General features: G+C 43.2%; 1 protein-coding gene across 2 annotated transcripts in view; it reads left to right on the top strand.

Moving 5' to 3' along the window:
- Nucleotides 1-25554, top strand: part of LOC117527005 (circadian locomoter output cycles protein kaput-like) — an 84566-nt gene that overhangs the window by 42971 nt on the left and 16041 nt on the right. For both annotated transcript variants that reach the window (XM_034189138.1, XM_034189140.1), the window contains exons 16-19: nucleotides 1646-1790; nucleotides 1920-2023; nucleotides 2183-2356; nucleotides 20526-20684. In XM_034189138.1, the coding sequence (XP_034045029.1) occupies nucleotides 1646-1790; nucleotides 1920-2023; nucleotides 2183-2356; nucleotides 20526-20684 (582 nt within the window). The remainder of the gene's footprint in view (nucleotides 1-1645; nucleotides 1791-1919; nucleotides 2024-2182; nucleotides 2357-20525; nucleotides 20685-25554) is intronic.

Raw genomic sequence — 25554 nt, 5'->3', positions numbered from 1 at the left:
CATAGTCACATAGCACTACTATTATTCTGAAACACTACTGTGTGTGTGTGTGTGTGTATATATATATATCCGGAGTCGGGTCGCGGGGGCAGCAGCTCAAGCAAAGCCGCCCAGACCTCCCGATCCACACACACCTCCCCCAGCTCCTCCGGGGGAACCCCAAGGCGTTCCCAAGCCAGCCGAGAGATGTAGTCCCTCCAGCGTGTCCGGGGTCTTCCCCGGGGCCTCCTCCCAATGGGACGTGCCCGGAACACCTCTCCAGTGAGGCGTCCAGGGGGTATCCGGAAAAGATGCCCGAGCCACCTCAGCTGACTCCTTTCGACGTGGAGGAGCAGCGGCTCGACTCCGAGCTCCTCCCGAGTGACCGAGTTCCTCACCCTATCTCTAAGGAGCGCCCAGCCACCCTCTGGAGGAAACTCATCTCGGCTGCTTGTACCTGCGATCTCGTTCTTTCGGTCATGAGCCAAATCTCATGACCATAGGTGAGGATCGGAACATAGATCGATCGGTAAATCGAGAGCTTTGCCCCCCTACTCAGCTCTCGCTTCACCACGACGGTCCGATACAGCGACCGCATCACTGCAGATGCTGCCCCGATCCGTCTATTGATCCATCCGTCCCTCACTCGTGAACAAGACCCCGAGATACTTAAACTCCTCCACTTGAGGCAAGGACACTCCACCGACCTGAAGAGGGCAAAGCACCTTTTTCCGGTAGTGAACCATGGCCTTGGATTTGGAGGTGCTGATTTTCTTCCCGGATGCTTCACACTCGGCTGCAAACCGCCCTAGTGCACGCTGAAGGTCCTGATTTGACGAAGCCAACAGAACCACATCATCCGCAAACAGCAGAGACGAGATTCTATGGTTCCCAAACCAGACCCCCTCTACACCCTGGCTGCGCCTAGAAATTCTGTCCATAAAAATAATGAACAGAACCGGTGACAAAGGGCAGCCCTGGTGGAGGCCAACGTGCACTGGGAACAGCTTTGACTTACTACCGGCAATGCGAACTAAGCTCCTGCTGCGGGTGTACAGGGACCGGATAGCTCTTAGCAAAGGACCCCGGACCCCGTACTCCCGGAGCACTCCCCGCAGGGTGCCCTGAGGGACACGGTCGAACGCCTTCTCCAGATCCACAAAACACATGTGGACTGGTTGGGCGAACTCCCATGAACCCTCAAGTACCCGATGGAGTGTGTAGAGCTGGTCCAACGTGCTGCGACCAGGACGAAAACCACACTGCTCCTCCTGAATCCGAGGTTCAACCATCGGTCGAATTCTCCTCTCCAGTACTCTGGAATAGACCTTACCGGGGAGGCTGAGGAGTGTGATCCCCCTATAGTTGGAACACACCCTCCGGTCCCCCTTCTTAAACAGAGGGACCACTTGGTCCCTCTGTTTATATATATATATATATATATAAACAGAGGGATATATAGAGGGATATAAATAGAATATAAATAAGATAAATAATATATATAAATAGAGGATATATATATATATATATATATATATATATATATATAGTTTGATTGATTGTTTGAATATTTACAAAGCAAATACAGTTTTGACAGAAAATTCACCAGCAGCTTGTACAGTGTTCCGCTGTCAGTGACGGTGTTCCTGTCCTCGGATGTTTTCAGAGTCAGGACTCTGGTTCGGAGTCGCAGTTGAACACGTCCAGCCTGAAGGAAGCGCTGGAGCGATTCAGTCACAGCTGCACGCCCTCAACCTCCTCACGAAGCTCCCGCAAGTCCTCATCACACGTCTCCGATAACACATGCACATGTAGGGACACGTGCGTGGATGCACACACACACACACATGCACACGCTTACTGCAGATTCTGTGACATGTACTACATGGTAATTTGGTTCAGAGTCTGATTCTCCCTCATTGTCTCGTCTGTCGCCACAGCAACCGCCTCTAAACTACACATGGACACGGCTACACCACCTCGACAGTCTCTGGCCTCCACCATGGAGATAACATCTCAGCGTCGCTCATCCATCAGCAGTCAGGTGAGACGCTGTTGATGTAGGCTTTGTTTGTTTGTTTGTTTGGGAGCATGCATGTAAATGCACATGGACTCAATCATTTGTGTTTGAAATAATCAACTACACGATCATTAACTGCAGTTTTTGCACTCATCCAACACTCATTTATCTCTGTACTTAAAGTCCATGAGCTCTCAGACGACAGGCCAGAGTGTAACTCCAGGTTTGATGGCACAACAACAACAGCAGCAGCAGCAGCAGCAGCAGCAACAACAACAACAACAACAACAACAACAACAACAACAACAGCAGCAGCAGCAGCAGCAACATTCACAGCAGCTGCAGCCAAATGTGCAGGTAATGGGCTCCAGAGATTTTATGTGAAGTTTTAACTTTTGGGGAGTTGTATCAGCAATGGCACCACACTCACAGACACACCTTAATTTTTACCTGAGAACATCAGTGACACTTTTAAGTACGAGGTCTATTACATAATAAACCAACCCTTTTATTATTTTTTTTAACTATATGGATTTGAATGATGTGCGATTACACCAATCATGCTTGAACCCTCGTGCGCATGCGTGAGTTTTTTCACGCATGTCGGTGATGTCATTTCCCTGTGGGCAGGCCTTGAGTGAGATGTGGTCCCGCCCTCTCGGCTGAATTCCTTTGTTTCACATGCTGCTCGAGACGGCGCGCGTTGCTTTATCAGAATTTTTTCTGGACCTGTGAGGAATATCCAAATGGACACTATTCGAGAAATTAAGCTGGTTTTCGGTGAAAAGTTTAACGGCTGATGAGAGATTATGGGGTGTTTCTGTCGGTGTAAGGACTTCCCACGGAGCGGGACGTCGTGCAGCGCTTCCAGGCACCGTCGTCGGCCTGTTTCGACCTGAAAACATCCTAATTTAAGGCTTAATTCACCCAGGACGTCGTGAGAGAACAGAGAAGATTCAGAAGAGGCCGGCATGAGGACTTTATGCGGACATTCCACTGTTTAAGGACATTTTTTAATGAAAGACGTGCGCACAAATTCGCCGAGTCATCACGGAAATGACTCGGCGAATTTGCGAATCTGTGTGCGCCGCGACATGAAAAACACCTCCGTGTTGAAAACCATTTGTAAAATTCAGGCGGCTTTTGATGGCTTTCAACAAGTGGGTATCTGAGAAATTGTTTAACAGCTTGGGCATGTTCCAACTTGTCCGTTAAGGTTTCCAACGGAGGTGTTTTTCCTGTCACGACCCCCCGCGGTCAGGTCCGGCCCGACATGCGACTCTGCCCGCAAGTTCTTTCATTACAAAATGTCCGTTAACAATGGAATGTCCGAATAAACTCCTCATGCCGACTTCTTCTGAAAGTTCTCTGACGACTTACTGGGTCAACAGAGCCTGAAAGTTTTCAACTTGAAACGGCGAGACGCTGCCGCCTCGAAGCGCAGATCGCCGTCAGGCACCGTGGGCCGTCCTTACGGCGACACTACCAGACCAAAATCTCTCATCAGCTGTTAAAATTTTTACCGAAAACCAGCTGAATTTATCGAATGGTGTCCACTCAGTTGTGCCTTACAGTTTTGAAAAAAGTTTGATCAAACAAAGCAGCAGTCTCTGAGCCATTCCTAAACAATGAAAAAATCGACGAGAGGGTGGACGACTCCTCACTCAAAGACTGCCCACAGGCGAATGACGTAACCGACAGGCGTGAAAAATCTCTTGCATGCCCACGAGGGTTCAAGCATGTCTGATGTAATCACACGTGATTCAAATCCATATGGTTTTTTAAAAAAATAATAAGGTCGGATACTTTTCTAATAGACCTCGTATTCTGTAATTTTGTTAAAGCTCATCCTCATTGGCACGTCTTTTCTTATCTCTACAAGCGACCATAAAAAAATAATTTTGTCACATATTTTTAAAGATGAAAAGTGGTTGTACATGTTCTTCCTTTATATATAAGCAATAATTTAGAATTATTTCGGTAACACTTTCTCATACATCTTTCTAAGGTGCTGTCGCGGCTCGTCTTTTTGGTCTTCTCAGGATGTCGTCTTTTAGATAACACAAACTAATTGCAAGTGATATGCTAGAAAGAGGACACAACACTTTAGAATAATTCAGCCTTAAGCAAGATAAAATGCACAGAGTTTTTAAGTTTATTTAAGCCTTCGACACAAAGCTTAGACAAACTGAGTCCTCTAGAGAGACTGAATATGACAACCGCGCTCGTCTATTTATTGGAGACCCGCGGGCATCGCTCCTCCTTCGACTTTTTTATTTATTTCATTCCCAAGACATGGTTTTCTATTGGAAGCGTCCTCTAGTGAACCCTAAGCAGGTGTTAGGCCATTATTTCAATGTGACAAACGCTCCCATTAAAACATGAAGGATTTACAACTGATTTTTTTAAAAGACCTTCAGCCACAGGTGCAGCTGGCCTGAGGCCCCCTCCGCACGTGGCCTCAGCCACACGTGCAGCTGGCCTGAGGCCCCCTCCGCACGTGGCCTCAGCCACACGTGCAGCTGGCCTGAGGCCCCCGCACGTGGCCTGCGGGAAAGCACCTAAAAGGCCTTGGAAAGCCCCTGACAGACTAAATGACTAATGGAGCCCTTTTTTTGGGTTGAACACCTGCTAGTTCAACCAGAGGACATACAGTTCGGATCAGGACACTTGATAGTTCATCACAGTTCAAATATGGACCTAAAAATTCTTCTACAGTCCCTCCTCTGGGACTCGAAAGAGTCCCATTACATCAACTATACTCTTGGGTTGTTTACTGACAAGACATCCTCATTTGTGCATTGCAATAAAAAAGAAAAACACATCACTCGAGTTACTGATAACTCTGGTGCGGATATGAATATCAGTGATACTTCACACGGTAAATATATTGCAGTGCAGGTGAACCTACATACTAAGGCACAAGGTGAGCAATTAGCTGGATTATATCAACACAAGGTGACATTCAAACATTGAGTTTTGGTGTATTTCAAGGCACTTAAAATGGCCACATAAAACAAGTTACATCAACCTCTTAATCATGGCAAAGTAAAGGCTTCACATTGACATCAGTGCAACCAATCATCTTCTGGCATCTATTGACTCACTCAACCAGAGGCTCCAACCCATTATACTTGGTTCTACATATTATTTTGTTAAAGCGTCACACATTTATTATTTAAATGCATCAAATAACCCCTACGTTACCACTATTTAGTCAACCAATCAAGAAACTATTCTAAGGTTAGCGCAGCTATGTCTAGTTAAATGATAAACACAATAAATGGTTTCCCTTCATGTCCGTCCTTAAGTCATTTGCCTTAGTCAATCATATAATGGTTTTCATTATAGGCCATTTCTCAACATTCTCCACTTTGTTTTTCTTCTTTTTCAGCTTGTTTTCTAATGCCCTTTTTGGCCAGACGCCAAATTTAGGCGATGCATGTCTCTTGAGGCATGCTATAATTTAAGAAAAAGGGGTCCCTATGGTGCATCTTTACTACTAAATCTACAAACACGCCGTGTAAGGGTCCCCTTTTTATAACTTTGCAATGTGATATCTATGTGTATGCATTTAGCTTTATCTGTGTTACGCAGATGATGGTAAGGACAGACATTTACCCAACCTTCGTTACTAACATATATCCTTCTTTGTTTTTATTTACACTCAGATTTCTGAAACCAGTCCGCAATTCAAACTCAAGAACCAAGATCATAGTCCGTGTTCAGTGCCATTACGTCAGTCCGCGCTCCTCAGCATTTACTCAGCATCTGAAGTTTTGGGAGAAGTTGGGGAACATGGGGAGGTTGGCCTTTCAGGGGTAGTGGGGGAAGGATCAGGAATTCTGGCTTTCAGACAGTCGTGCAGTTCTCTGATGGATCTTTCCAGCTCCTTGTGCTGCTTTGCCAGGTTGTACAGGGCCCCCAGAGAATTCTTGCCCACATTCAGGGTGGTGGTGGCCAGCCCTAGCTGTTCCCTTTCCATATGCTCCATCATGCAGGCTAGCATGTCCATACTAGACTGAAGACCACACAGTTGAGTATGGAGGCCCTCCTGAGCACAAGAGATGTTGGCATTGTCACGGTGTATCCTGAACAGGTATGCAGCTGTCTGACTTAGTTGTGGCATGATTTCCTCAAATAGCTCATGGGGAATGTGATTTGTGAGGGGCAGGAGCTGCTCCAAGGTTTTTGGAACAGACTCTTGTGGAAGACGAAGCTCTCGAACCAAGATTGCCATGTCCTGTGGGGTGACCATGACCAGATTAAGGTTGTGCAGTCCAGGGGACAGGAAGTACAAGGGGGAAGGCATTTCGTGTGTGGGGGGAGTATTGTTGATGTCGCACAGGCAAGTGGGTGGGACACTCTGGGCATTTAGCAGCCTGTACAAAGCTCCCCTCTGTCCTGGTGGTGAGTTCGGCTAAGGTCTACCCCTGCTGATCCTCCTCCAGAGGTACTGGGCTGATCAGAATATCTCTCCTGCCTTGGGGGTGGAAAGCTGGGGACAGGTCCTAGCAGTGAATTGGGTCTAGGATGCACTCGGGCGGTTGCTGCATATGGCCGACCTTGGCTGCCTCCCCTGGAGGGTATCGTTGCCCCTGGCACATGTGACTGTCTCCATGGCATCTGCGGAAGGGGTGTGTTCCTGAGTCCAAAGGGTCCTTCAGGTGATGGTGGAGTCCTCGGGCCGACTCTTGCTGCAGGCAGATTCTGTGAAGCCGTCATCGCCAGGTACTGGAACGATGAAGAACCTTCTGTTGCCAACTGGTTTAGCTGCTGGATGGAAGGCGGCTGTGGCGACCAATCATGTCTCGACCATCCCTCCTGCATATCCTCTTCTCCAAACAGTTCTGAGAGTCCAATCAGACTTGATAGAGGCAGATCAGGCATAGGTCCCTGATCAGGGGAGTCTGGTCTCTCAGCCATACTCCTGTGTCCTAGTAATATACATATACGTTCATTATTACAGCTCCATGTCATTCTTTCAGATATTGTCTATCCTATCCCTCATTTTTGTGGGTGCATGTGTGTGAATGTAAATGTGCGTGCATGTCTTCTTCCTCGTCTACAATATCACCAAGCACGGTCCATCCCAGTCCTCCCTATCTGGGGTGTACGCCACAATATTAGGGAGCTGGGGCTGTCGGGGAGGATAATTGGTATTTCATCCATTTCCATATATTCTGGTTCTCTGTCTGTTTCGTTTGTGCTTTCTTCTAGGGCTCGGATGGCTAACAGGGGGAGCTGTCCTACTGTGGATGAAATCAATTTATTGACCAGAAATTTTATCAAGGGAATACCACAACATATTACCAGCAAGACCGCCACCCCTGTTAGTGCCAAGATTACACCTATCTGGTATAACCAGTCTTTCCATGATATCCACCCTCTCCTTAGAGTCCCAAACAGTGAAAACAGTGGGCCAATATTCATTCCATTCCCTACAATGTATCCAGAATCGTCAGTTTCATTTCTCCCTCCTATGGAGTTACTTAACAGCTCCTGTTGCATCTCTTCAAGTGTGATTAAGAGCTCTGTCAAATTTCCGTCTTCCCCTGTACGCATGGGAATAGCTGTGCAACATTCGGTGGCTTTGATCATAATACAAACTCCTTGTTCATCAGCCATCATCATCTCGATAGCTAATCTATTTTGCATTGTCATTAGCGAGGTGGCGTGCAGTTGTTCGGTTAAGGCTCCTACTGCTGCCAATGTCCAGTTCAGGTATCTTTGCTGATTATACCACAAGTAATTAATCCACTGCACCTCCTGGAACCTAGAACGGATTTTTGGAGTAACCCCGAACAGAGCCAATGCCCATCCCCATTTATCCGCATCTTCATCTGCTTTAACTCTGCTACTGTCTATGGCTTCTAACTGTCGGGGTATCCCTTCTGGTATCCCGTTTCTTACTGTGATGTTGTAGTCTGTTTTAAACGTCATTATTCCTCTTTTCTTACGAAGTTTCTGTGGCATGGGTTGTATTGAATTTGGCATTTCAATTACTGTTATTGCTCCTGTGAGCATCACAGGAGCACAAAGGCCTTTCCAATTCGGGGACAGCGATGACAGGAGTTTCCTTTTTTGTCCGCATATCCAAAAGATGTCAGTTAAGGGTACCGTTCCCTTAGCTAAATTTGGAGTAGATACCCATGAAGCATGGGTGAGATTCAGTCCAATTACAGACCCCCCTGTGGCCGGTACTATTTGTTCACACTGTATGCCTGCTGCTGGCAGGGTGTGACAGACAGTAATGTTCCATGCTGTTTTGGCCGGTTTGTATTCTTGCTGCTTTTGCATACACTGTATGTGGTGTTTTGGCTGGGTCGTCCCTACCTGCCAATCGCTTATGTATTGTGCTACTAAGCCTTTAGCTATACAGAATGGGTGTATCATCCCTTTCTCTATTTTAATCATAGGTGGAACGGTTCCTTCTGTACTTAGGGGCACTGGACAAAGTTTACTGTCGGCAGCATATTTTTCATCACCTACTGCCATTTTCATAACACATTGTGTATAGCATTCTGCTTGGTCTGGGTTATGTTGGGGGCTCCTATAACAGTTGTTGATATCAGGTAGGGGTTTAGCCTGAGGTATCACACCTTTCCGGTGACAGGCTATGCAAGGCTTTTCACTGATCTGCCTAGCCGAAAATTTCAACCATTGGTAAAATAAATTGGTCTTCAACCCTTGTGTGCGGGCTAGGTCTGTACTGGGATCCCATCTCCCTAAGTGACTGCTTGTTTCTAGGCTTCTAATTGTCCTCTTTTTCCTTGGTTTGATTTTTACCCATTTTGTGGCTTCATGTACTGTAACAGTTACGTCTTGCTTGGTTTCCCTGCATCCTCTTTTATCACAAATTACCTCTATGTTGAGTGTTCCCTCCTCTTCACATTTGATGCTAATGGCTTCGCCTAATATGTAATCCCCCAGCTTTCCCTGTATTCCTATGTTCTTGTAGGCTTTTGATTTAATGTATACCAAATTATATGTTTTTCCTGTGTTTAGAATGCCTTGTTTAGCTGCTATTGCGGCCATGGCCACGGCACAGTCCGTTGTATGTTTTGGATGTCTATTTTCTCCCATACTGACCACCAGTAGTGTTGTCAATCCCTTGAATAATTCCTTAATCATTGCTCTGATGACTGTTGAGATGTGCTACTAGATGTGCTACTAAGTGAGCCATCACTAGATGAGCTGTCACTAGGGATGTGTGGTGTATCTGTGCTTTGTCTGGGTTGTACTTCCTGCGGTTCTTCTGTCGGTAAATCTACTGAGTTGCTGTCCGAGTCTGATGTCTCCTGTGGCCTGTCTATCTGTCGGTCTGTATTTCTGTCTGTCTGTTGGCCTACGTCTCCAGTTGTCTCTGAGTCTGCATCTGAGTCTGTCGCTGCTCTATCTGGCAGGGATCCACTACTCTCTGAAGCTGTGCGTCGTCTTTGTTCAATCAGTCTCTGTGAGCGCCTTGGCCGGTGTTCGCCTGGCTGCAGGGAGGCGTGGCCTTCCCTCGGTGCTTCTTCTGGCTGCAGGGAGGCGTGGCCGTCCCTCGGTGCTGCTGTAGGGTCTCTGGCTTCTCCTGCTTCCCCCCTTGGCCCGGCGGCTCTGCCAAGACGAGCTTGCCGAGGCCGCAGGGGCGCTGGGCCACCAACCCTACAGCAGTGGTTTAAATGAAACCAAGTGTCCTTACCGTCTACTTTGACTGCTGTACGTGAGGCAAGAATAACTTTAAAAGGACCTTCTCGGCGGGGCCTGTCCCACTTCTTTTTGAACACCTTGACGTAAACCAGATCACCAGGCTGGATGCTCTGATTTTCGAGTAGAATCTCTGCTTCTCTGTCTTCTGTAGCACCTTTGACCTGCAAAAAGATAGTTTTGTGTATTTGGGTTAACTGTCTCAGATAATTATGCCATTCGTCTTGTAGTTGCTCCAGTGATGGTCCTTCGTAGGGTCCTCTCAGGTATGGAATAGGCATCGGCCGACCTGTAAGAGCTTCAAATGGTGTCAAATGGGTTAGTCGGTTAGTTTGTGAGCGCATTGACAATAAAGCAAGCGGCAACGCATCCAGCCAGGTTAGTTTGCCATTGCTGTCTGCTATGATTTTTGCTAGTTTGTTCTTTAAAATGCCATTAGCCCGTTCCACTGCCCCATTTGATTGAGGGTGATAAACACACCCAAACTTCTGTTTGATACCCAATTGTTTGAATGTTTCTTGTGTAACCTTGGCTACAAAAGCCCTACCGTTGTCAGATGAGATAGTATCTGGAATGCCAAATCTTGGAAAGACATCTCGGCACAAGAATTTGGCTACCGTTTTATGGTCTTGATTTGCAGAGGCTACTGCCTCAATCCATCGGCTGAATCTGCATATCACTACCAAAACATATCTCATTCGTTTAACTCGATTTTCAGCTCCCATGTCTATGAAATCCATCATAAGATGTCTGAATGGCCCATCAGGGACCGGAATGTGGGCTAAAGGGGCTGTGAATGATTTCCGGACATTGTACTGTGCACATACCTCACACTCATTCAACAAACGGTCCACTGTTGCTGCCATATATGGTGACCACCAGACAGCTTTTAGTTTGTTCATAATTTGGACTCGCAAACAATGATCGGGTCCGTGGGCCCAAATGATTGCATGTCGTAATAAATTGGTGGGTAACACAAAATGTCCATGACTACTGCGCCACAGCTTGTCCGCTGGCCCCTGACTGCGTGTCTCAATAGCGCCTCGTTTAACCCACATTCGTTTTTCTTCTCCACTGGCCCTACTTTGAGCCACTATCAGTGCGTCAAGTGAAACCAGTGGGGCACAATCTTGGATGGTTAGCAGGGGAAACATATTTTCTCCTTGTGCTCCTTTGCGAGCTGCGTCATCTGCTAGATTGTTACCTTGAGCTATGATGTTATTATTCTTTTGATGACCTGCACATTTAATGATGGCTACCTCAGACGGTAATTGGAGAGCTTGTAACAGTTGGGAAATCGCTTCTCCATGAGTGACAGGGGTGCCATCTGCTCTCAGGAATCCCCTTTGTTTCCAAATGTTTGCATGTACATGACATACGCCATAAGCGTAGGCTGAGTCTGTGTAGATATTAACACGTTGATCTTTAGCTATCTGGCAAGCCATAGTTAAGGCTTTGATTTCTGCCAGTTGGGCTGAACAAGGCTGATCAATTCCTTGGGACTCCAGTAATTCAAAGGTCTCGCCATCCGTGTTTAGTTTAACAATCCCCATACCCGCATGCAATCCCGCGGCATCCCGAAAGCATGAGCCGTCCACGAACAGGGTTAGATCTGCATCTATGGCGTGATTATACAAATGTTCTCTGGCTCTCAAAAATTTCTCTGTCTCTGCCACACAGTTATGTGGAGTACCATCTAACGGTGTGGTCAATTTGGTGGCGGGATTCACCGTGTGACAACGTTGTATTGTTATTTCTGGGGCGGACAACACAACTTCATATCCAGTGCGTCTAGCTTGTGTTAAGACAAAACGTTGACTGGTTAGCAGGGCATGTAACTGATGCGACGTGTACAACGTTACTGCATGTCCCATGATTATGGATGATGCTTTTTGAAATGCAAAGGCAGCTGCTGCTAGACCCTGATAGCATGGTGGCAATCCTGTTTCAATGTTGTCAAGCTTTGTACTATAATAGGCCAATGGTTGTTTTCCTTCATTTGTTTCCTGCATTAGTACAGCACAAGCATAACCAGCTTTTTCAGTAACATACAAATGGAAAGGTTTCCCATAATCTGGGTTACCTAACGCGGGAGCAGATTGCATGTCTGTTTTTAGGGCCTCAAAAGCTCCCGTTGCCTCATCTGTCCAGACGAGGAGAGCTGCATTGCTTGTTTGCCCCACTGCTCTAATCATGGCACGCAAAGGTGCAGTTTTTATAGCATAATCACAAATCCACGGCCGACTGTACCCTGCCATCCCAAGGAATGAAAGCATCTGTCCCACTGTTTGGGGTTTGGGAGCCTTGATTATAGCCTCCACTTGGCTTGGGGCTATACATCGCGTGGTCCCACACAACTGTCTTCCCAAGTATTCTACTTGTTGTTTGCAGAACTGCAATTTGTCCTTACTTACTTTATGACCTCCATCTGCCAATGCATGCAATACAATTAATGAATCTTTTTCACACTGTTCTTGAGTCTCTGATGCAATAAGGAGATCATCCATATATTGCACCAATGTACTGGGTATGTCAAGGTGTTGAAAATCTTCAGCCAGGACTTTGTTAAAGATGGCTGGGGACAGGTTCAGTCCCTGAGGTAGCCGTGTATACGTTAGCTGTTGTCCCAGAAATGTGAATGCAAACAAATGTTGTGAGTCTGGGTGCACAGGCACACTGAAATAGGCTGAACACAGATCTATTACTGTGTACCATTCTGCTCCAGCAGGGATGCTTGATAGTATAGTATGCGGATCAGGTACTATAGGTGCATCCATTTCTATTATTGCATTGATAGGACGCAGATCATGTACCAGCCGATACTCTTTGGTATTGTTTTTAGGGATAGGATAGATAGGAGTATTGCATGGGCTTGCAGTTTTTATTAGAACTCCAGCTGCCATTAGTCCCTTAATTACTGGTTTTATGCCTTCAATAGCCTGAGGTTTTAATGGATACTGCCTTTGGTGAGGCAGTTTTGCTCCCGGTTTTACTTTTATTTTTACTGGTAAGGCTGTTTTTACTAGTCCTACATCCGTTTTGCTTTTGGACCACACCACTGGTGGTATTTGCTCTAACAATTTCTCTTGTTGGGCCGATAACACCATCTGTCCCTCTGGTCTAGGATTGAGCTCCACTTTTTGAGCTATAGCCTCATCATTTACTTTTAAATTAATTCGTATAAACTGCTGGTCTTTTGACAGATGTACTTGTGGACTTTCCATGTTTTGCCATTCTTCAACTTCTGAGGCTGTCTTTACCATTGGACCTAGGTCATGGGATTCGTACTTTTCTGAGACTAAAAGGGTCACATGAGGCATGGCATTCGGCACTTGATACCATTGTTGTTCAGCTGAAGTTAGCTTGACAGAAGCTGCGGCCCCTTGGGGGCCTAAATAAATTTCTGTGGTGGTTATGTGAAACAGCCGTTGATTCATCAATGCATCCCAGCAGCATGCATAGTCAGTTTGTTCTTGTTTGGCGTCGAACATCAGGGTGACATGTAAAGGTAAACTAGGTGTACATACTGCTTCATAGTGTTGTTCTGCCCAGGGCTTCCATTTTTCCCATTCCAGTTGAAGATTTGAATTTTCTGGTTGTAACTTCAGCCAGTATACCATGGGTTGCACAGGTCGGACCTTGTTTTCCATGTCCATAAGCACCATAATGTTGGCGAGTGCTTCGTCAGGAAAGTGTATTTGCAGCCCTTGATGGGTACACACTATCTGGGTTTGTAGCTTACATAAAATGTCTCTTCCCAGCAAATTCACAGGTGTATTTTGTGAGTATAACAGGGGTGCTTCAATTGTTTTTCCTGCAATCGTTACAGGAAGTGGGCGTGTAAAAGGTATTATTTGAGTTTTCCCAGAGAAGCCGATGGTCTTAATTACAGACCCAGAGAGGGGGAGATGAGCGCCCATTTTCCCTATGCAAGAGTATGTTGCCCCTGTATCCACCATGAAAGGGAAATCTCTGTTTTGTATATTAACAGTGACGGTTGGCTCTTCCTTAGGTATCATCGAAATAGCCAATGCCACCGTTTCCCCCTCTGTCTTCTCTAGGCCTCCCTATTGCCAATAGGCAGAGGGTCCAACCCAAGGTCGGGCCGGACAATTTCTCATTCGATGTCCAGGTTGTCCACAGCTCCAACACTCATTAGAGGGTTGATCCCCTATTGGGGGTGTTGGTCCCATAGGCGGTCCCGCTTGACTGTTCCTGGGAGCTGAGTTTTGGAATCTGCTTCCAAATGAAGGTTGGCGAGATCCTCTTCGCCACCCTCCTCTTTGACCTTGAAAGTTCCGTGACTCTCCTCTCCACCCATGACTGTAGGTGGGTCCATTTCCGGGTGTGCCAGTGCTATGGTAGTGATAGTGATGCTCCACTGGTGCCGAGACTTCTCCTGCAGCAGTGCTCCCTGCTGCTCCTTGGGGGCTCTGTGTGGCTGTTACCACAGGTGCCTGTATGGTGGCAGCAGTGTTTGCCGTAGGGCCTGTGCTTGCCGACTCAGAAGGAACAGGGGTCATCATTGGTGCCTGGGTCTTTGTTTTTTCTTTCTTGACTTTGGTTAGCTCTCCCAACTGCATCTGCACCAATTTTTTCGTCAGGGATTTTGCTGCATCTTCTTCTTTTTGTTTTTCTTTCTTGTAGATTTCAAGATGGTGACAAATATGCTCAGAGTATAAAGCCCAATTCATTTTTGATAGTCCCACAACTCCATCTAGGGCTTTCTGAACCTCATCTGGTAGAGCCTTTTTTACAGTTATTTTAAACAGGATATCAGTTGCTGGAGAATGGTTCCATGCATTTCCTGTTTCCTCCGCCCATCTCTTCTGGAATCGGTGCAGGAACTTCTTTGGGCACTCTTCAGGTGTCCACTCCTCATCATCCAATTTAGAGGGATCCAAGACCTCAGGGTACTTTCTTCTCAGTCCTTCCCACATGGAGTTTCTATAGCGATTAAAGGGGACTTCATCATGTTGATTAGTGCCCATCATTTGTGTTAGTCCAACCTTTCCTGCTAATTCTTCAGTGTCATGTTTTCCCATGACATGCATTAGCAAGGCTTTTATGTCACCTAAAGACAAGGTTACCCCTGCAGTGCCTTCTTCTAAGGCAGTTATCCATCTCCCAGCTCCTTGGGTGATGTCTGGCAGTCTGTTGGCCAGCCCCACCATGTCTGTCCAGCTCCATGGGGTATACACATGATGACCATTTCTAACCACCAATGGGCATATGAGGTCTTCGTCCTCCTCTTCTTCTGTGCGGACTCCATACTGTCTTCCAGATCGAGTGCGACTGACTGGTTCCAGGCAGTCCATCCAGTCGGTTATATTCTGTTCTAAAGCCGCTATGTCTTTGGCTACACATTGTTGTCTTTGCCTGAGTCGGGCCTCTTTTGCAGTCTCAATGATGATCTCACCAGAAATTTTTCGGGTGGGTGGCTCTATAATGTGATTCCCTTGATTGGGCGTCGATTGTTGTAATATTCTTCTTTCCTCGGCGTCCCTATGTCTTTGTATTCTTTCCTTCGCTAGCCGAAGTTGCTCAGCTAGTTCTTCATTATCTCTTCTGGCCAGATCCAGTGTGTCACAGAAGCTCTTGTGCCACTCTTCGGAGCCTCTATAGCCTGTGAAGGTCCAGTCGGCTGACTTATGGTGGGAGGGGACGGTTTTCAGTGGACCTCGATGTGCAGGCAGAGCCTTCAGGTCTCTCTCTTTATCCTCGTTTGCCTCCGTGTCACTGTTATTTGTGGCCCCCCCTGCTGGTCGTGGTGTGCGACCACTTACTTTCGGACTTGGAGACCTTGTATGATCCATTTGACAGACTGAGGACCTGTCTCCTTGTGGCTCTCGAGCTTTTAGTGTCAGTGTGAATTTGCCCTCCACATCCATGCCTTGGTCCTCTTCACGAGTTCCTAATACAAATTGTCCAGCTGTCTTCCCCATATCATGACGTTTATATGGGGGTGGCTCTGCTTCCCAGCTCGGTGCACTGGCTTTAATCTCTTTGGATCTTTCCTCTGTCATTTTTTCTCTTTTCTGCTGTAGCCTCTGTGCTTCCTGCTTGAACAAGGCCAAAACTTATTTTTCTTCAGTGCGTTTTTTGTTGTTTTTTACGTTCTTCTGCTGATCTTTAATTTCTTTTTTCTGTATTTCTACCGCAACTGCTTCACACATCACCGGATCAAATGATTCCACCAAAGGCCATTGCCTGCCCCCATGTGACCTTTTGTGCCACTTTCTCATACATTGGTTGGCCTTAGTGCGTTTTCCTGGATATTTTCTTAGTACTAAGTCTAGCGGGGTACTTTCCCGACCTTGACCTTGACAGTTACCCATGTAACCCTGACAAACGCTATGTGAGGTGTTTCTATGGTGTTCTGGTAGTCCCTCAGGGGCTGTCCTGATCCAGACCAATAACTTGCTGGCTGTAACACCTGTTTTGTATTTTAAACCCTTAAAAGGATTAAATTTCCAACTGCTATGCCCGTCTTCTTTTTCTTTAACTAAATATGAAAATTTACCTGTTTCCCACCGAACCTTCCTTGGGACCACAGTCAGAGTCAACCTAGGAAACAGTTCTTCACCTGGATCGGTTGGTAGTGTTATTAAATGATTTAATGGTATGCTAATTTCTTTATTAGGATCAGCACAAAGCAGCTCCAGCCACGGGGTTAAACCCTGATGCCACAGACGTCTTATCAGCAGCTCCCAATTAATTAGAGGGAATTGTTCTTTCTTTTGCTTCAGATTGATTACCTTAGTAATCTGCCATAATTTCTGATTGATCTCTTGTTCGTCCTGCCAATGTTCTGCTCCTACCCTGTCAAAATAGGTCCTTTCCAGCCAAAAATGTGTCCTGATTCCCTGGGTTTCGATGTCTCCGTCAGTCAAGTAATGTTCTGGGAGTATTATTTCATCATCACTTAAGTCTCCCATCAAAGACTGTCCCAAGCATTGATCAGTCTGTCAGCTTTTTCACTATAATCTAAGCTTTAACTCTTTTGATTTATAACCAACTTTATTTATTTAATCCTCTTACAACCCTAACACCTCCTAATGTCTTTGCTCCTGACTTTCTATTTCCCTTCTAATTTTTATTTTATTATTTTTTTTTTTTTAACTTTCTGCTTCTTCTTTCTTTTTCTGCTATGTTTGTTTATTAGTTTTCTCTCTTTGAAATAATATCTACCTTTTCTGTATTTACATAGCACTCTTCTGTCTTTTTCTTCACTGTCTCTGTTTCACACTTTACTCTCTGCCTGTCATGCACCTCCCAAGTCCTCCTGTTGGGTCTAAATACCTCCCCCTCGTACTCTTTCACATTAATCTTGTATGTCAGCCAGCCTGCAAGTTCTCACAGCTTTACACAGATTACTCTCCACTCTCCCACACACCAATCTTCAAAAGCTTTATACACAAAAATTATTAAAAACAACTTTCTATATATCTCTATCTAGACTTCTGCCACTTTTCACTCCGCGGCTTTAAACAACCTTTTTATTCACTTAACACCAATGTGTTCTGTTTAAGCATGTATCTCTTCTTCACGTTAGACAGCTTCTCCGGCGCTGTCAGCAACTTCATATATTACTTTTTTCAAGCCCTCTTTGAGCGTACAATATTTCATTTACTTCTACGCCTTACCGCGCCTCGCGTGCGTATCCTGTGCTTAATATATTATTTTTCACCAGCTCCTTTCTGAGCATACAATATTTCATTTACTTCTACGCTTTACCGCGCCTCGCGTGCGTATCCTGTGCTTAATATATTATTTTCACAAGCTCCTTTCTGAGCATACAATATTTCATTTATTTCTACGCCTTACCGCGCCTCGCGTGCGTATCCTGTGCCTTTCTGCACTTTCTTCTGCCTTTTTTTTTTTTCACTTACTGAGCTCCTCGTGAGCTTAATGTGCCTTTGCACTGAAAATATTCTCTTTTTCTTTTCTTATAAAAAAACTCATATTACTGTGTACTTAATTACTTATTCTTCTCCCACGCCCCACAAGCGTGTATTTGGTGCCTTACTGCACTATTTTCTGCTTCATTAATTCTCATGTATTCTGCACTAACTCTCTATTTATTTTATTATTTTTTTATAGTTTTTCTCTTTTCTTAAAAAATGACGTCCTTTATTGAGCTCTTTTACTTACTGTCAGCTGTGCTTCTTTGCACTTTTCTCTTTAAATCTCTTTATCACGTACGGTATTTCTACTGCGCCCCCTCAGGCGCTTATCTTGTGCATTCTCTGCACGTATTCTCTTGTTAAACTCTTTTTTCTCACTTATTTCACTTCAGTCTCTGTTAAACTCTTTAAATAACCTTGTATTACCTTGTATCTATTTGTCAGTATACTCCCCTAAATTAACCCCTACAGCGCATGCTATCAGCCGGCACGTTAGTAACGAATTTCAACACCAATTATTCCCCAAGCATCCAGGTTAGTTCTCCACGCACTCTTTCCGCACCAGAGTTCATGAACATTCCTGAACTTTCACTCACATAGACATTCTTTTTCCCGGGAACACACACACCTTCTGAGCATTTTATCTACAAGGCCTGATAATTTTCAATCTTATCTTTTTTTAGTCTCTTATCAATTTTCTTAGTCCAGGTTCTTTTGGGTAAGAGGCAATTAAAAAATATCACCTGTCAACTTGGGCGGAAATCCCGACTCACTCCTCCAGATCGTGCAGAAGTTATAAAAGGTTTCTGCTTACCTTTTAGTCGTGATCACTGTTATTTACGGTCTGGAGGGATGAGCTGGACTGCCCCAGGCTGCCGGAATGCCCCTGGACCCTCCTGGCTGGCTCGCCAAGTTCTGTCGCGGCTCTTCTCTTTTTGGTCTTCTCAGGATGTCGTCTTTTAGATAACACAAACTAATTGCAAGTGATATGCTAGAAAGAGGACACAACACTTTAGAATAATTCAGCCTTAAGCAAGATAAAATGCACAGAGTTTTTAAGTTTATTTAAGCCTTCGACACAAAGCTTAGACAAACTGAGTCCTCTAGAGAGACTGAATATGACAACCGCGCTCGTCTATTTATTGGAGACCCGCGGGCATCGCTCCTCCTTCGACTTTTTTATTTATTTCATTCCCAAGACATGGTTTTCTATTGGAAGCGTCCTCTAGTGAACCCTAAGCAGGTGTTAGGCCATTATTTCAATGTGACAAACGCTCCCATTAAAACATGAAGGATTTACAACTGATTTTTTTAAAAGACCTTCAGCCACAGGTGCAGCTGGCCTGAGGCCCCCTCCGCACGTGGCCTCAGCCACACGTGCAGCTGGCCTGAGGCCCCCGCACGTGACCTGCGGGAAAGCACCTAAAAGGCCTTGGAAAGCCCCTGACAGACTAAATGACTAATGGAGCCCTTTTTTTGGGTTGAACACCTGCTAGTTCAACCAGAGGACATACAGTTCGGATCAGGACACTTGATAGTTCATCACAGTTCAAATATGGACCTAAAAATTCTTCTACAGTGCTGTACAGATGTGCATACAAATAAAAATGTAATGCAATGCTAAAATACCCTCTAGCATATGAGCATTGCCTTTGTTATAATTTGCAGTTGTTTAATTAATTATTAAGATCCTATTGTCTTTGTACATGTTCAATAAAGCCCCTCCATCAATCAATACAAAACAGTATTTAACGGCATCTGCAGGAGGGCGTGCACATGCCATTAAAACATAAATTAATGTGTACATGAGCTTTTGACAAGAGCGGAAGTTAGCTTGCACGCTGACATCCATGAAATGTCTTGTAAAACCTTCCCGAGGTTTTATCATGTTACAATAACAGCGTTTTCAGTTTTAGAAGTGTTTATTTCTCGCTAGCTTTTACATAATATATGACAAAAGTATTATATTTAGCCAAAAACAAAGCGAAGTTAGCAGCTAGAGACACCAGGAAGTGACATCACCACTCTAATGTCCGTGAGATCATACCATAAAAATAGGAACAGAATGTGAATTTTTAATACCTTTTAAAATACGTCCAGGTTAGCCATCTTTGAACCAAGGCCTGTGTCCCAAGAATGTTCCTTGTGAATTTGAAGACTCTAGCAGTAGTAGGACAGGAGTTATGCTGAGCACAGACAGACTGACAGACTGACGGATGGACAGATGGACAGACGGACAGACGGACAAAAAGCCTTTGCAATACCCAGTGGCCATATTTGATGGCTTCGGGTAAAAAACATACAAAAGGACAAAAAAAACAGCTATAATTTCACTCTAGTCATAGAGTCATAATTCCTAGGCTTTTAGAAGAGCCTAGACATGTACCCTATGAAATGCAGTGAGCGATTGATAACTCAAAGCCATAAATGTAATAATCTAACCTAAACTAATGCTAACTCACCAAATTAAAAGGCTGTATGACAAGGATGACCTGGTTTGTAAAATTTGACACACCAGATCAATTCATAAACCAACCAACCAACCAACACTGCCATCTGCTGGAAGATTGGTTATCAAGGATGATCGATAATGCAAATTAGGAGCAAGTGCGGTTGAAGTTACATTGAAATTAATTTATATATGTTTACGGTACCTTTCATTTCCAAAGCCTAGGTTGGATGGCCACAATGGTCACTGCTGCTTAGTATGATCTGTTTGAGGTTTCTTCTTCTTCTTCTTCTTCTTCCAAAAAAATGCCTCAAAAAGAGGAAGTTTTTCCTTACAACTGTCACCTGTGTGCTTGCTCAGGGGCGTTGGTAAGGTTAGACCTTTCCCATGTGAAGCGCCTATGTTGTGATTTGTCATTATATAAATGAATTGAATGGTATTGTATCACACTGTAGTATTTCTCACAACCTGCATGCAGCCTGTGATGGAGTTCTCGGCTCAGGTCAACGCCATGCAACACCTAAAGGAGCAGCTGGAGCAACGGACCAGAGTGATCCAGGCCAACATCCAGCGGCAGCAGGAGGAGCTGAGGCAGATCCAGGAGCAGCTGCAGAGGGTCCAGGGACCAGGCATACAGGTCAGACGTGCACGCACTCAGTGTCAAAGCAGCAACTCGAGCGGTCGTACTTTTTAACATTTTAAACAGCAGAGCAGAGTTTTAATTTCAGATGAATCTGTAATTTATTGGCTAAAGTGGAGCGTTTTCAGTGCAGAGCCTCTCTCATCGCCATCAAAGTATTTATCACCACTCTCATTCTCTGTGTTGGCATCAGTTTAATTGAGTTTCTGTTGTTAATCGATAAATTTGTGCGCGATAATGAATGAATGAATGAATTAATGAAAACTGTTTATTTCGAACATTTGATACAACAACAATTACAAGATAGATCAGTAAAGACAACAACAAAAAAGTTCCTACTGTGTACCCAACATGTCCGAAAAGGGGTAGGGTGAAGCATCAGCTTATTTATCCCTACCCCTTCTTCCCCACAACCAGTAATACCCTTTGCCACATATACACATAGATTCCTACACACCTAAACCGATATCAATATATATATATATACATATATATACACATACATATATACATACACACATCAACATACATACACATATACATACACATATATACACATATACATATATACACATATATATACACAAACATAAATATACACCTACACATACCTACTTACATACAAAATACTATATATTTACAAGCCGAAGCAAAAAACAAAAACACCCTAACCCTCATTACACTTCCTCCTCCCTATACCCAGAAAAAACCATATTTTTGTACCGCTGTTTGAACTGGTTCATGCTTGGACATTGCTTGAGCCCCACTCCCAATCTGTTCCACATCCTCACCCCACAGACAGAAATACAGAAACCTTTTAATGTTGTTCGTGCCCACTGATGCTTTAAATTAAATTTCCCCCTCAGACTGTAATCCCCTGATCTGTTAAAAAACATATTTTTAATATTTGCTGGAAGTAAATTGTTTATTGCTTTATACACAATTTGTACTGTTTGAAAATGAACCAAGTCTGTGAATTTTAAGAATTTGGATTGTAAAAATAGTGGATTTGTATGATCTCTATAGCCAGTATTATGAATAATTCTTATAGCTCTTTTCTGCATTACTGATAGTGATTGTGTTGTACCTTTATAAGTATTACCCCATACCTCTGCACAGTACTGTAAATATGGTAAAAACCAGTGAGCAGTAAAGAATGCAGAGTGAGTTGTGGTCCAGAATATGTTTCGCTTTGTTTAGAACTGAAATGCTTCTTGACAGTTTACTTTGTATATGTTTTATATGAGTCTTCCAGTTTATCTTATCATCTATTATCACCCCCAGAAACTTATTTTCATGTACCCTTTCAATATCTACCCCCTCGACTTGTAACTGAACCTGTATGTCTGTATTACAATAGCCAAATAACATGTATTTTGTTTTACTTAAGTTTAATGATAATTTGTTTCTGTCAAACCATATTTTCAATTTTCCCATTTCTATACTGATCCTCCTCAGTAACTCCTGCAAATCCCCCCCTGAACAAAAAATGCTTGTGTCATCTGCAAATAATACTAATTTTAATATTTTGGAAACATTGACAATATCATTTATATAAATTAGAAACAGTTTTGGACCCAATACTGACCCCTGTGGGACGCCACAAGCATTGTCCAAGCATGATGATGTATATTCCCCCAACTTCACAAACTGTTTTCTGTTACTTAAGTAGCTTCTCACCCAGTGCAACACCAACCCCCTAATCCCATACTGTTCAAGTTTATTGATTAATATGTCATGATTAATTGTATCAAAAGCCTTTTTAAGGTCTATAAATATTCCAACTGAATGTAATTTGTGGTCTATGGCGTTTGTAATCTCCTCAACTGATTCTATTAATGCAAGTGATGTTGAACTATGTGCTCTGAATCCATATTGACTATCAGTAAGTAATTTATGTTTATTTATGAATTTGTCTAATCTATTATTGAATAACTTTTCTAATAATTTGGAAAATTGTGGAAGCAAAGAAACAGGTCTATAATTTGTGAAGTGGTGTCTATCCCCAGTCTTATACAGCGGCACAACCTTAGCTATTTTCATTTGATTGGGAAATTTACCGGTTTGAAATGATAAGTTACAGATGTATGTTAATGGTTCTACAATCCATTCAATGACCTGTTTTACCACCACCATATCAATTTCATTTAAATTGGTAGATGTTTTATATTTACAATTATTCACAATGTCTATAATTTCATTTCCATCCACTGCTGTGAGGAACATTGAACAGGGATTTCTTTCTATGAGATTATTATCCCAATCCTCAGGTTGGGAATCGGGAATTTTTTCTGCCAAGCTTGGTCCAATATTTACAAAAAAATTATTAAAACCGTTGACTACCTCATCCTTATTTTCCTTCTTGACATTATTATCAATGAAATACTGAGGGTAACTCTGTTTTTTATTACCATTTTTGATAATGCTATTTAATATATCCCATATTCCTTTAATATTGTTTTTGTTATTATATAATATGTTACTATAATATTCCTTCCTACATACCCGTATAATATTAGTTAATCTATTTTTGTATTTCTTATATCTATTTTCTGCCTCTTTAGTCTTTAGTTTTATGAATTCTCTATACAGTGTATTTTTCTTATTACATGCATTTCGTAACCCTTTCGTCATCCATGGTCGAGCTTGGATTTTTTGTTTTCTGTAGTCTTGTTTAATTGGACAATTTTTATCATATAATGATGTAAATATTTGTAAAAAAGTTTCATATGCACTATCAACATCACTTTCACTGTATACCTTTTCCCAGTTTTGCTCCTGTAAATCCTTCTTTAGTGTGTTCATGTTTTCCTCTGTCCGCACTCGCCTGTATTTTATTTTCTCCTCTGGCTGATTCCGCCGATGGTTTCTATTATAAACGATGAAAACTGGTAGATGATCACTAATGTCATTGATTAATAATCCACTCACAGTGTTATTCTCAATATCATTGCTGAATATATTATCAATTAAGGTAGCACTATGGGATGTAATTCTGCTTGGCCTGGTGATTTTTGGATATAAACTCATACTGTACATTATACTGATAAATTCATCTGTTATTTTATGCTTATTTGGATTGAGCAGATCAATATTTAAGTCACCACAAATGAACACAGTTTTTTGATTAGTTTTTGAGAACATTTTTCCCATACAGTCAGTGAATGTTTCAATACTAGATCCTGGTGCTCTATATATACAGCTGACTAATACATTTTTGCTTTTTTCTTCACATATTTCAATAGTTATACATTCTAATAAGTTATCAATCACAGTTGTCATATTGTCTACTATTTTATAATCCATGTTCTTATCCACATACACAGCCACTCCTCCTCCACTCTTATTCTTTCTGTTTACACAATTAAATTCATATCCATCCAGTTCAAAATCCATTCCTTTATCTTCATTGATCCATGTTTCTGATATAGCAATTATGTTAAATATTTTTTTAAACTGACTTAAATATTCTTTAATGTTGTTAAAGTTTGCATATAGACTTCTGCTGTTGAAATGGATTATTGATAATTTGTTATCCGTTTTAATGATCCGATTAAACTGTTCATCTGTATAATAGCAACAACTGTCATTGATATTTGAGAAGAAATTATTGTCCGGGTCTATATCGTGCTCCAAGTCCAGTACATTGTGGTCTGTGTATTTAAATGTTCTCAGTTCTACTTTTCCATGATCAGCAATCCTTTGAGTTATATCCTTCTTGTCTCCAGATGTAGATGAATAGGTAGTAGATGAATAGGTTCCTCTGATCTATGTCATGGTGTTGTGATGTGTTTGTGTCCTCATACCTTATTGGTCATATTTGTCCAGATCCTCGCTTTAAGAAACACTATTGTTCATATTTGTCCAGATTCTCGCTTTAAGAAACACTATTGTTCATATTTGTCCAGCTCCTCGATGTTCCTTATTGCCATGACTTTTGCTTGTTCTGGTGATCCGTTCAGTTTGATGAATATTTTACAGTTTGAAGTCCATGTGTGCTGGATTTTTCCCTGTTTCTTCAAGAAGCGTGCTTTCCTGGCGATGTCGGCATTCCGTTTGGTGAGATGTTCATTGATGAATACGTTTGTCCCTTTCAGTTTTCTTCCTTGTTTTAACAGTGCTGTTTTGTGTTTTCTGTTGATGAATCTCATGATGACGGTTCGTTTATCACCGTCATTTCTCCGGGGCAGAGGGTGGCACGCTTCAATGTTATTTAAATCCATTTCTATACCTTTAGATAGGAGGAAATCAGCAACCTGTTTTTCCACAGAGCTGACCTCCTGTTCACTGGGCTCCCCTCCGCTCTCATCTGTTACTGCCCGTGCGTAGGACCGTGGTTTGATGTGAAGACCTGTGATGATGACGTCGTTAATTCTGGTGTACTGCTCCAATTCAGCCACTCTATTTTCCAGCTGCACCAGATGCCGGTCTTTCTCGGCATTCTGGAGCCGTAATGCCTTCACCTCCTCCACCAGATCCATGATTGATTTCTGTTGCTGCTTCACAACAGAAATCTCCTCTGATAGAAAGTCCAGAGATTTTTTAATATCGTCACCTTCCTCCGCTGTCAGAACCTTCTTAGGCCCCATGGTCGGCTTATGAGCAGCTTGTCGATCGCCGATGTTAACAGCCATAATGCAGTGTGTGCTCGTCACTGCAGCTTTTTACTGCAAAAGAAAACTGATTTATGCACTTTTATTTTGAGTTTCAGGCTTCTTCTTTTCCATTTGCAGTGTTTTTACACGCTTTCGTCAGTGGGGTGTCCACACTTATTTGAATGGGGTGGCAGATATACTGTACACAGTTGTATTTTTTACATTAAGGCTGCAGCTCATGATTATTCTCATTATCGATTAATCTGTTGATT

This window comes from Thalassophryne amazonica, chromosome 15 (assembly GCF_902500255.1).
Source record: "Thalassophryne amazonica chromosome 15, fThaAma1.1, whole genome shotgun sequence".
Classification (NCBI taxonomy): Eukaryota; Metazoa; Chordata; class Actinopteri; order Batrachoidiformes; family Batrachoididae; genus Thalassophryne; species Thalassophryne amazonica.
This window is presented reverse-complemented; position numbering and strand designations above follow the sequence as displayed.